Raw genomic sequence first — 13,281 nt, forward strand, 5'->3', positions numbered from 1 at the left:
CAGCCGTTCTCATGCTGAATAAAGACTCCAGTGTCGTGTTTTTATCCTTCTCTTTTATCTGTCAACTTTTTCACTGTGGCTGTGTAGCTTGCCTTAAGAGAAAACACGGACAAATAACACTCAGAAGAAGACAAGACGTCGAACTAAACGGCCAGTGACAAATTTTTCTGTGGGAAATGGAATAAAACCAACTTTCCACGACGACCGAAAAAGGAGCTTCGCTGGGGAGCTTGGCTGTTACATAACAGCAGAGGACTGTCTTTTTTAAAGTCGTGGCCGATTGAATCTGACGTTGTTCTCGAAGCAAACAGCGCGGACAGAGAGAGAGAGGAGTAGAGAGAGGGGGATTAGAGAGAGAGAGAGAGAGAGAGTTCAGCACAGTGCTGCGCTGGAAGCACGGAGTTGGCTGAAGAGAAGGATATAGCTATCCGCCTGAAACATGGCTCGTCTCTGCTGTTCACTTTGCTCAGCTCCTCCGCTAACTCGAGTTTAATCTCCTGTCAGGAAAACTTCAAAATGGAAGCGCTCACTTTCCTCGTGCGGCTCCTCGCGCTGTTCGTCGGCGGGAAGCAGTTGGTCAGGTAAGTCAGGGGCACCGCTAACTGCTGACTGGACACCACGGCAGTGCGGGGTATCAGGCTATCGTTCAAAATTACACAGCATGTTCAGGGTGTTTTAAGTTGGGGTGCTGAAATTTTAAGCAGCAAATACGTGACGTAAAATGATTTGCATTTATTTATTTATTTTTTTAGAGTTTACATCAGAGTGTGTCATATGCTTTAAGGAGGCAAAAGGCTAGAATATATACGTCTAATGTATGATAACGGACATCAGACCTCTGATGCACATCCCCTCTTTGCTCTGAACTTTATGCAAATGTGGCGAGCGGCGACCAATCAGGTTATTGATATGTGGCGCGGTAACCGATTATGTCACGCCCTCAGTTTCAGGGCGAGATTTAACACTGGAGCGCGCTCTGAGTGGGAGAAATAACGGTTGAGAAAACATCTCTATTAAGTTAGATGATATTTTATAACTTTAAAAACTATATTAGGATGGTCTGAGGCTCAGAACTGACCTACAGCTCTGCGTAGACTTTCCCTTTTTGAGCCTCAACCTGCGTGTTTCAGCGATGCGACCCAAGGCTGGCAGCAGTTGGTGAAGGAAGAGGTTTAGCTCGAATTAATGAAAATCCATCGTTAATTTAAACAGTGCACGGCTACGATTATGAAAATATATTAATACAATAGAAAAGTAAACTCTACATTAAAAATGCAAGCACACATAGGTCTTTAGTACTCTCAAATTATTAAGTTTAGATCTCAGTTCAGATTTTTGTGTTGTTATTGTTATCATTATTATTATTATTATTATTATTAGTAGTAGTAGTAGTAGTAGTAGTAATAGTAGTTGCAATCCAGAAATCTGGGGGTGCTGTAGCACCCTCAGCATCCCTGCTCTTAAAAAAGATGTAAAGACAGTGGTTCTGTATAAACCCATGGACTCTCAAAGAACCATTTCATGCTTAAATGGTTCTTTGCATGATGAAAAGGTTCTTCAGATTGATGGAGAATGTGTTGTAAATGGTTCTATAGAACCTTTTTGAAAATTTTATATAACAAGCTTGACTCCATAATAGCAGAAGCCATTTTCAACAAGGTTCTATATAGAACCATGTACAACACATTCTCCATCAATCTGAAGAACCTTTTCACTATGCAAAAAAAACATTTAAGCAACAAAAAAGAGCTCATGGTTCTATATTAAACCTTTCCCTTTACCAAAGAAACCTTGAAGAGCCATCCATGTTTAAGAGTGTAGCTTTTCTGTGTTCTGGATTTTTGCTTTAATCTCAGGAAAGGATTGAGTGTGAGAAAGAGAGAGAGAGAGAGAGAGAGAGAGAGAGAGAGCAGTATTTGACATTATCGCTGCATGTTTGCTGTAACAAGTCATATTTCACCATCCTGTGAGTCAGAGAGTTCTGACCTACCATAGTCTAATATAATTTCAGAATTTTTATATATCTATCATTTGCTTAGTAGCATTAGACTACAGAAGTAAGAGAAAACAAGCTGCTGTCTTGTTAAGAAAATCCACTGCAAAGGTGTCGAGTGCTAGCTAAAAGTGGTAAGTGGGTTTACACGTTTCACTCAAGACCCACAATAGAAACTGAGAGAGAAAAAAAAAAGGATGATACACCATTTTGTTGTTTCGTTGCTTGAGTTGTTTTTCTGCTGAGTCATCAGTAAGAGGTAGAAATACAACATGATTTGCTTCCAGTTCACTTTCTCCCTGTCAGTATTTACAGGGAACCTGGAGCTGGGAAAGGCGACATTAGTAACATTACTGGCCAAAGGTGCGGGATACGGTATATATACCAATGTGGCAAACCTGGATGGAAGTAGTCATTAAACCTTTGAATAATTTTAACAGTTACCACTAATTTATAATGATTGGTGCAATTTTAATAGATCATGTCATTTGATTCCAGCCTAAGTGCTCCTTGAAGAGAACTAAATATACTGTCTTCTAAATCAAAATCTGTACATATGCTGGCCTCAGTTGACTGATGGATCCCTGCAAATAAAAAACCAATGGTGCTTGGCGTGCCATTGCTAAATTTGGTAGGCACTGAATGACAAAACAGTGCAAATCGCGATCTTTCACTCTCACTCATTATATCTGTTGTGACGTTTTTCAGTGATTTGCCCGTCACGTTTGCCACTGACACTTTTTAATTTCTTCATCCCTCTTCTGCAGTATTCATGATTGATTATTTTTTTCATTATTTCATTATTATTTGCAGCCTCCTTTTCTTCCATTTACTCTTTTCCGTGCTGCTTATGGTGCATCTCGGTACTTGTTAGAATAGTGTGAAAGCAGCTGATGTTACTTCATCACCTTCTGGAAACTGCAGTTAACAGCTTTTCAATTAACCTACTGCAACAAAGCAAAGCTGAAGGTTCCTCGTTCCTGTTAGTACAGGGATCATAACCTGTGGGCCGTTCGCTTCAAAGATGCCTTTGTATGTGGACAGAGACATGCACATACATGCAAGCACACATGCTAGGGCTGAGCAATATGGCCAAATTATGTTGCTGCATGTTGTGATTGTGAAACACTTGCAATGTATTAAAAGCATAGTGGATCAATAGTGTGACATGGATAAAGATTAGCCTGTGTTTATTTTCGCCAAAGTAATTCACGTGTTTTGGATTACATGGACACCTTAGTTCATCAGAAGCACTCATCTGGAACCAGAGATGTTTCATGTGAGTTTTTTTTCCAAGTCTCTGAAGTGCATATTCAAATCGAGTCTTGAGTCTTTAGCAAAGAATTTCAGTCTCCTTATTAGCTGCGCCTGTCACCTTCGACACCTTCGCCAGTCTTTCATTACAGAAAAACCTTCGGTCTGAAGGACTGAACTGAAGCACTACACACTGTAAATACAGTGCTTGAAAAGGTTGGTTAGTCTGTAGTTTGTCAGTATGCTATCTAACTAGTATAATGATTAGTCCAGCTGATGTTGTAGTACGTTTTCAAGGAATGTGGTATGTTAAATGCTAAAACTTCAACTAGGTAAGTTGAGAACTTCAGCTAAATGAGTTGTTGCTAGTTTTGACTCTTGCCTTTAAACACCACATTTACTGCATGTAGTGTTTCGTTCTTTCCGTCAGACTGAAGGTTTTTCTAGCATGAAAGGCTCATTATTTTAAAACCTTATCAAACCTGATTCCTCTGCGAGCTGCAAAGGAAATTGGCAATACATAAATATCTCTAACTTTCTTACCGCTTTGGGATAATACCCGCGTTTTTTGCACTTTCCGTTTTCCAAAAGAATGAGTTCAGCCAGAATGTCGTTGAAGGTTTACAGCAGATAGTTCACTTAGTAAACAATAAAAAAATGTAAATAAGGAAAGGAAAAGAGAGTATTTTCCATCCCAGCAGTGACTATAGTTGCCAAGGTAACAACGTAAATTTCCTACAATACCTACAGTGCAGTGCCTTTAAATCTCAACACCATGCATGACCATAGTAAAACAGAAATCACAGGCAAAAAACAGGCAAAATCACACATGTATGGTTGGAAACAAAAGGTTTTGGCTTGTTCACTGCATTAAGATTGACAGTCCTAATTCAGTCAGTCTTAAGTGTCGAGTCTGAGTCGAGTCATGAATCAGTTAAGCGTAGGCCTGTGAATTTCTACCTTTAATTGATGTTTCGCGGGTAACAGATGGAGGGGGATTATTTTTCTTTGCTTTAATGTTTCTTACTGTAATTTTGTGGTTCCTTACGCTGAAGAGGATGTGGGAGAAAACACAAGGAGACCATGTGAGTTGAGTTACAGTTTAAATGTCATTTTTAATTTGGCTACAAAACTGTAATTTATATAGTAAGAAAGTACAGAGCTGTGAAAGTCACATGAAGTTTACCATCTGAGACTTTGTGGCCATTTAGCTTAGCCCTTTACTTTCTTCTCTGAAGCCATTTTGCCACTTCTCTGAGACCTTTTGAAATGACCCATTTCTCCTGATGAATGAGAGCTGAGACATGAGACATGAGACATGCTCATGATTTTTTCCCAAGACCAAGTCATTTTTCATTTTCTTATCCAGCTTCTTATTAAAATTTTTCATTACAACTTTAATACAACTATTTTCACTGATGCAGCCATCTCGTCTATTAATCTGTTAAAACACTGGGCGGTGGTGGTTAGTGCTGGCCAAACATTATTATGTTCTATAGTAACAGCAGCAAACTTATTGAGATTTGGTTTACTGAAATGCCATTTTTTTGTTTTTGTTTTTGATTCTATCTTTTGCAGTACTCCTTTTATACTACTCCTGTAATACGATTGATGGTCCATTTACCTTCAGGGTACGCATCATCACTTGCAGCCCGCTCTCCCAAATTTAACAGTGCACAATAATTTGCATGTCCCGTTTAACAGCCTCACCATGGTCGAAGTGTTAAGCGCACCAAGACCAATCATAGAAATGGCTGCAGGCACAGAGTTGTAATGGGATTCAGATTCACTACATGTGCTTGGAATGAAGCGCTTAAGCTGCTGAAAGGGTGAAAGACCATTCCGTTTAACGGCTTTTTTACCTTTTCTTGGGCCCCAGCTCACTCAGGCGTTTGGTGAGAGTTCAAGCAGGAGTCACAACCATGGAGTTCATAATATTTAAATTCTTCCAAGCAGGATTTTGGCTTCTTTAATAATGCATAAGGCATTGAAAGAGTTATTTGCTGTTATATTTTTCACGCGAGAATGTAAATGGATTTGTCAGCAACCCTTTGCTGCTAATGACCCTGTTTTTCTTCTTCTGTATCCCAAACATCCCAGAATTACATTAGCTAGCAGGAGGATTCTGCTGAATTTAGAGCCGATTGACCCACATGAGTGAGCCCTCTGTGATGTTAGCCTAGATTGACTAAACTATAGAGCAGCGGAGGATTTCAAGCATTGTCATTTGCCTCTGCTATTTACACCGTCATTTCAGGCACTTACATGTGCTGAAACCTGAAAATGACACCTTTTGAATCCCTTTATAATGACCTTTTTGATGCTTTTTCTAAATGCAACCATTCTATTTCATTGAGTGCCAAATGACAGCATTGATGATTCACTATTTTGTCAGGCTTTAAGTTATTTTTCTGCTGAATCAGCAGTAAAAGGTAGAAATACAGCATTTGCTCCTAATTCACTTTCTCATTGTCAGAGGAAACCTTTTGGAGCTTGTAAATGACATGGGTGCTGAATACTGCATTTCCAATCACTCAGTACAGCAAACCAGCAAAATATGCAGTTTTAAATGCAACTTTAAAAACATTTTGACTCAGTTGAACCAGTAATTACTAGTTCATCGATTTATAATGGACATTGTCTATGCTGTAAGTATATAGTTGTTTTGAGGCTGGGAAAGGTTCCAGAATGTTCTTTCAAAGTGAGTTTCCCAAAACGAAACAAACAGCGTCTAATGCAGTAGTTAATAAATTGACGTCACAAGACAGAGATGAGAAGTCACAGCAGTAGTGGGTGCATTTGCGAGTGGTGAATAGCACTGGTGTTGTTTTTATTACTGGATTTGTCACCACGTGTACTTAAACAGGAGTTGTGAGTTGTGTGTGCTGTGGCGCAAGGTGACATAGTGTGCTGCATTGTAGCAGCCAAAAACAAGAAAACAAAAAAAGAAATTGTGTTATACAAGCATGTGCAAAAGTTTGGGCACCCCTAGTCAAATGACATGTGTAATTGATTTCTCTTTGTGAAAATACGTTACCACATCTTCTACAGAGAACACACTTCTGCACATTTTAATGCACAATTACTGTGTATTTTCTGAATTTAACATAAAAAATAAAACTAAAGCATGAAATGTGGCCTGTGCAAAAGTTATGAGACATGTGCAGAAAAATATCATATTTGTAGAGGATGTTAACTTATTCTCACTTAGAAAATCAACAAAACCAGTAAGTTGACCAGGACTATTCAATGTTTTGAATACAACTGCGTTTTGAGTTGTTTGTAGAAAATATTATTATAATTTTTCTTGATACATCACTACAGATCATCACATGAGTGTATTTAACTATAATGGGTGCTGGATGTGATCTGGGAGGCACCAGATCTGGATCTGGCTTGTTCTAGCCCGAACTAAGCCCTGCTTTTAGCTTATATTTTACCCTGTAAATTAAATGTAGTTGTTTAAAGTCTACCAGCTTGCTGGCCTATGGGCAGGAGAAAAACAAACAGATGGCTCTACGCAAAAACAAAACAATGCTGTTTAATGTTCAGCTGATTGCATTATTGTAGAGCTTTTAAAAGTGGTGCTTTGCATCATTTTTTATGTTTGTATGTTTGATTTTTTGTGACACTGTAACTTTAAACAGCTTGCAGAATAATATTAAATATTATATACAAGTAATGTCTCATTCTTCTTTACTAGTAAAACATTGGATTATTGCAGGGAAAGAATAAGCCGTTATGCTGCGTTAAAGAAAATGTTCCACTGTCTCTGCTTGGGGTCTCCCACAGTGCAACTCACCAAATTGTCAGCATTTTCTGTACAGCTCAAGTGCCCCAATGGTTCAGATGAGTTGTAAAATTATGAAAATATAATACTTCATGGTTTCCCACAGGCATTTACAGCTGAATCCCAAAGTGCCTCCACTATAACAACAGAAAGCACCTCTTTTTAAAGTACATTGACATTGTGTCGGAACTCTTTTACCAATATTAAAAGTAGTTCTGATGTCATAACAGAAAATATCATTCTAATTTTTTTGATTTGTAGCCCTTTTTTAATTTGTACTCAGTTGTCTTTGTTAAAGTGGAGCCACTCAATGGAAACTGTAGTTTTTCACTTCACTATTTTTTCACTTCGCTTGCTGATTTATCTATAGGTCTCCCGATGTGCACTGTCCAGCCTAGTCTACGAAAAGTACTGAAGGTATTTATTTAAAAGCTGTATTGGAATAAGAGGCTACGGATTCTGTTACAGCAACAAACAGCATGTGAGCAGCTGGGCTTCAGCATGGACTACTATGGGTGGTTCAAGTCACCCTATGAAAAAATTAAAATAAATTAGAAGCATTAATAATTTATCACGTTGATGTGTTATTAACACACTAACCTTGACATTGCTAGAAAATACTTCTTGGCTTCCCACAGAAATTTAATTCTAAATTCCAAAGCACATCCAGTATTTTATTTTATTTTTTTAGTATGCAGAACATGTGAACGTGGCTTTAGAACTGATTTACTCAAGCACGTGTAGCGGTCTGAAGTTTCTCCACAAGGGGGAGCATGCGTTAGCACTCAAGTCACTTTTATGTGCATCGTTTAAAGAGACGAAACAGCCATGAACGCACACCAGCAGGAGCTTCCCAATGCAATCCTTTTCAAAAGTAGAGGTGAAATAGTTTTCAGGAATGTTGAGTCAGTAATATTTAATTTTAGGGTGAAGAAAGTTGGTCTAATCTGCATTAGACAGTGTGTGAATGTGTGTTTTTAGGGGGCAGGGAGGCATATAATTTATATGCACTAAAATGTGCTGAAAAATACCGTATATGAGTCCTTGTAGAGGACATTAACTTATTCTCACTTAGATCAACAAAATGTAATTTGACCAGGAGTATTCAAACTTGACTTTTATCAAGAAAATACAGTGCCAATTTTTTAGATATCGCCCAGGCCTAACATGTTTGTTTGTTGTTAGTCAGGAATTGGCAGGGATACAAACACTCTGTTACTTTTGTGTTCATCACAGTCTAAGCAGTAAAAATAAATCTTACTTAGTCTCTGGTTCTTTATGATAGGTTTAATTTTCTGTTGAATTGAATTTAACCCATCAGGCCATTCTATATGTTCCATAGTCCATGTGCCAAAATGCATTTACAAATCACTGCCATTATTGGCAGCAGCTCATGCTGCAAGAACCATATGATTATCTGTCAAGAGTGAACTGGTAGATGGACAGTATAGTGCAGTACAACGAAGAGGAAAGCAAGCTGTGACGTTGCTTTCCCTTGTTTTGGTGTGGACCTTTGTAAAAATATGTTCCCACTAGCAGCAAACTGGAGTTCACTTGGAGTGGACCAAGATCCATGATATTTGACAGAGCATAGATTAGCTGTGCACACCAGTCAAAATGAACTGAACAGTTAGTACGATTTTAAGACTCATAAATTTTGGACTTTTTTGGATTCTTACGATCCCATTGTTTCAATCAAGATGTAAAGGTGGATGATACCATGCAAGGCACACAGATGACCATTGATATGTTTTAATTAGAGTATCACTATTAATTAGATTGGTAATCGAGTAATTGAGCTTCCAGAATGGTATTAAAATGATAAAATAGTAAGTCTTGTAAAAGACTGTAAAAGATATAATATAAAATATGTATTTTCATTGCTGATTCATTAACAATGTGCCTTTTTTCCATTGAATAATAATATTTTAGCTGTGCGTTTTTCTTTAGCCTGCTCCACGTCTTTAAGGTAGCTGTCATCCCTTTTTTGCTGACTAGTTTTGGTGCTTTATAGAATAAATTAAATGTCTGTAGTTGATTACATCCTGCTACATTAGATGTGATGCCTTTAATGGCACCAATTACGTTTGTATCTCTTGTCTATTGTTTTGCACTCCCTCACTGCTCTTTGTCTCTGGATAAGGGACACATAATGCAGCGTGGCCTCGAGGGAAGCCGTGTTAATGACGAGAAATATAAGAGGAAGAGCCAAGGGGATGAAAAGGAAATTAACTTTGAATGGTTTCAGGAGAGTGAGGTTGAGCGATGAATCCAGACATTTAGCAAGTCTCTCAGGGCTAATCAGAGAGGCAGCAACATTAGCATTTTACGACCTCTTTACCATCTCACTTGAAGACATCTTACTTCTTCTATTGTGGAGAGTTTTCATTTCCCCATTGAAAACACAGGCTCTCTCATTACATCTGAAAAAAAGTAGATTGTGTGGCACTACATACAATTGCGGATTTAGAAAATTTGACCATGGTGGTGGGGGGTGAATGTGAGAATGGGGGGTTAGGGAGAGGGTGGAGAGAGTTTGGACAGTTTTTCCGCCAATCACCGATAGCAAAACAAGTCTCCACTTCAAGGCACATACTGCCCCACAGGGAGCTGAAAGCCAATGATGTGCCAGAATTTTGGGGTGGCATCGGGGTGTCCAGTCAGATTGTGGAAGGGCACTGGCTGCTCCAGCCACCCCTTTAAAACTGCACTTGCACAGCAGCTTAATTTTCATAAATGGCTGTGTTTAAATGCAAAGATTTTTGCCAATCCGATTAAATACATTCCGATTATAGATTAAGACTGAGGTGTTTATATGATCACTCTACTCAACGATCTGATGAAAATCTCCGTGCACACTACAAGTAATCGGTCCCAAAATTACATGCAGAGTACTTGGTGTAGAAGTTACTATGACAACGAGCATCACGTGAGTCTAGTCGGCGTGAGTTTTCAGTTGGTGCGTTGTGTTTTTAATTGCTTAAAAATTATGTCAGACAATTATGAAAAGCTTCACATGTACTTACTAAAAAGGGGTGAGAGGAAAACTCTCATCTTTTAAAGTTCAGAGCATAAACATCTCCCCTGCGGTCCAGTTTCTGCCCCGCCATGTTGAACGTTATAAACTTTCACTAAGACGCAAATGCACATGCGCAGAATGTACTCGAACTTCCCGAGTGGGAATGTAATCAGATACAGGCGTTTACATGGTTATAATTCTTCTATACAAAGGATTATTTACAGGATTACCCACCTCGCTCGATCGGACAGAAACAGGATTCCGAATGGCCTTAATCGGACTAGTCTATTCCGATTCAAATGTATACGTGGATGTATTCTATTCCAATTGAGCTATTACGCGGATTATTAAACTGCATGTAAACGTGGCTAATGAGTTTAAAATATATATAGGATATTCTAAAATATGCTAATGAGCGGATTATGAGCAGCAACGGGAAATTTACCTTCACTTATGCTGCAATGAAGCAGGTTTAGAGGCTAAAGACTAAAATATAAGTGAGTGAAATTGAGTGACTGCTGCTAGAGTAACATAAAATCAGATTTTTTTCTAATATTAAAGGAATAGTGGGAGCTTTGTTTCTGCTCTTGCTCACATGTAGCGTAGTGGGGGAAGGGGTGGAGTTTTATTTACATAGTCATGCATATTCATAGACCTTTGTGTCCTTTATGAGTGTTAAGGTTTAGGGAGGCTCCCTATGCCATTTTTAGTAGTTTACTGGGCTGTAACACTAATGCATAGAATACTTACCAACTCATTATTCAACACAGATTCATTTTTCTATTAAATTATAATTTTTGGAGTACTTCAATGTAGGTAACAAAAACATAGAAGAATACTACTTTATCTATATTCTTCTGATTAAATATATTTTTAACCTTTATTTAGTAGTCAGGCCTGTTCTTCAGTAGTGTTGCCTTGCAGAAGCATTATTTATAACATCATTGTGTTGTATGGTATAAGGAAAGGTAAAAGTCAAGCTGAAATCAAAATGGACGTTTTTACCTTGTTAGTCCATGTTCCTGGTCATATTAAATATGAAATAACTGGGAAAACATAACTCTGAGACAGCATGGAAAAAAAAACTCTGGTTTAAACATGTCTATATAATTGTAAAGATATTTCAGCTGAGATATATTACACATATTACAAAATCGAGCAATGACTTAAAAGTGAAAGTCAGTTTAAACTGCTAATGACTTATGTTACACACTTATGATAATATCAAAACTCAATTATTCTAGATAGAGTGCCTTGGAGTGAAAAACGGTTATGTAACATGTTCTGAAGTACTAAAGGAGGCTAACGGCTGTAAAAAGATGTTAACAGTGCAAATACAGCTTCATTTCAGAAGTGCATTACCACACTGATTTTTAATGGTGTTTCAGGGCTTGTCTAATTGCAAGGAGTACACCATTTAGGTACTATTACACCGTAATACTAATTATGTTGTATTTGTATTTGTTTTGGCTGTCTTTATGTGCAGTCTCTGTAGTCACTTTAGTAACCTTGGTGTGATCCCTCACTGTAACAAGCAAAATAAGTGTGGCGGACAGCTAAATTACATCAAAAGCTGATACTTTCTTTAGACCTATATCCAAACATGACACCTGCTTTTAATTTGCAGTGCAAGACAAGCTCCAAAAGCTAAGAAGTTATTCACATCCATTGTCACAAAAGCTATTGGTTTAATTTTTGAATCTTAATTTGATATCAGCTTTTCATGTTGTTGTGAAGGAATTTGAGCCTACTTCTCTTTGCAGAACTGCTTTAATTCAGATGTATTTGTAGGTATTCACACATGAACTGCCCATTTGAGGGAATTCATTTTGGTGACTGGTATAATTTGAATAAGTGCCCTTTGGAGAACTTTTTGGCAGGCCGGCCACTCCTAGGAGGGTTCACCATTGTTCCTAGGGTTCTCAATTTGTGGAGAATGGCTCTCACTGTGGTTCAGCGATGTCCCTGCAAGTTTAGAAATGGTTTTGTAACCCTTTTAATTTCCCCCCCTTGTCCCTATTGGATTTTCTTTTGATCATATCCTAGTGTATTTGTTAAAGCTTTATAATGCCTACATCACTCTGATGGTAAACAGTGACACTTCCTATGAACTCTGTATTCATAATGCAGTATACATGCATTTTTGAGGCATTATATAGCATAACAACTTATAATACCAGGCATAAGCATGTCTCTTTAGTAGTAATAATGACATGCATAATACTTTATAAAGCAAGAGGATGTGACTTTAAAAAGTCAGGTTTTATAACTCATAAGAACATTATAGACACCAATGTTGTAATGCACACTAAAACTTTACAGGCTTTACGTGAAGTGAGTTTTTTTAAACATCTTTTAAATGTTAAAGAAATTTCTTTTTAGTACATTATATCTTATTGAGCAGTATAGGTGGGTTTAAGTCCTCTTTACAGGCTCAAAGAGAAGTGTGATAATCACATCTAACTGGTAATACAGGTTATACATTGTGAATATGTTGCTCTTCCAAATTCAGGATTTTTTTAAGCTTGAATTAGTAAAGCCTGTTTAAAGCCATAACTAATGTATTACAACATTCATGCTTCCCATGTTTTTATGAACAGACATTACAGTGCATTGTGAAATGCATAAGGCATACATACATACATACATACATACATCATCTAAACCGCTTATCCTTCTGGGTCACGGTAGGGTGCTGGAGCCTATCCCAGCTGTCATTGGGCGGAAGGCAGGATACACCCTGGACAGGTCGCCAGTCCATCGCAGGGCAGTATAGTGCATAGTTAAAAGCAATTATTTGAGCTTATGAATGGCATTATAAGGTAATGTGTATACCATATAACACTTTATAAATGCATGTAGAAATGATTATGAATACAGGATTCATAGGAAGTGTTACCAGTGTTTTCTTTGTCTAATTACATTTTGTTAAAATATCGAAAAGCATTCACTGTGGCAAATATGCAATAAAATTGCCAAATAATTTCTGACGGTACTGTAGATATATAGATAGATAGATAGATAGATAGACAGATAGACACATTTTTAAGATGTCCTATGATGTTTTGATGAAACATAATAATCAAATTTCTGCAGTTATCTGATTATTCAAGTGGTCATGTGAACAGCATACTTTGATTTCTTAGACTGGAGTAAGGTTTAGAAATCTGATTAAGAAATCTGATATAGAGAGCTGCATTTTAGATTTAATTAGATTTAATTGGA

The 13,281-nt window shown here is 37.6% G+C and overlaps 1 protein-coding gene across 1 annotated transcript in view; it reads left to right on the plus strand.

Moving 5' to 3' along the window:
* Positions 1–13,281, plus strand: part of gabrd (gamma-aminobutyric acid type A receptor subunit delta) — a 30,821-nt gene continuing 17,540 nt past the window's right edge. Inside the window, exon 1 of the mRNA XM_036578707.1 lies at positions 1–581. Within this exon, the coding sequence (XP_036434600.1) occupies positions 517–581 (65 nt within the window). The 5' untranslated portion in view covers positions 1–516. The remainder of the gene's footprint in view (positions 582–13,281) is intronic.

The sequence above is a fragment of the Colossoma macropomum genome, unplaced genomic scaffold (assembly GCF_904425465.1).
Source record: "Colossoma macropomum unplaced genomic scaffold, Colossoma_macropomum, whole genome shotgun sequence".
Classification (NCBI taxonomy): domain Eukaryota; kingdom Metazoa; phylum Chordata; class Actinopteri; order Characiformes; family Serrasalmidae; genus Colossoma; species Colossoma macropomum.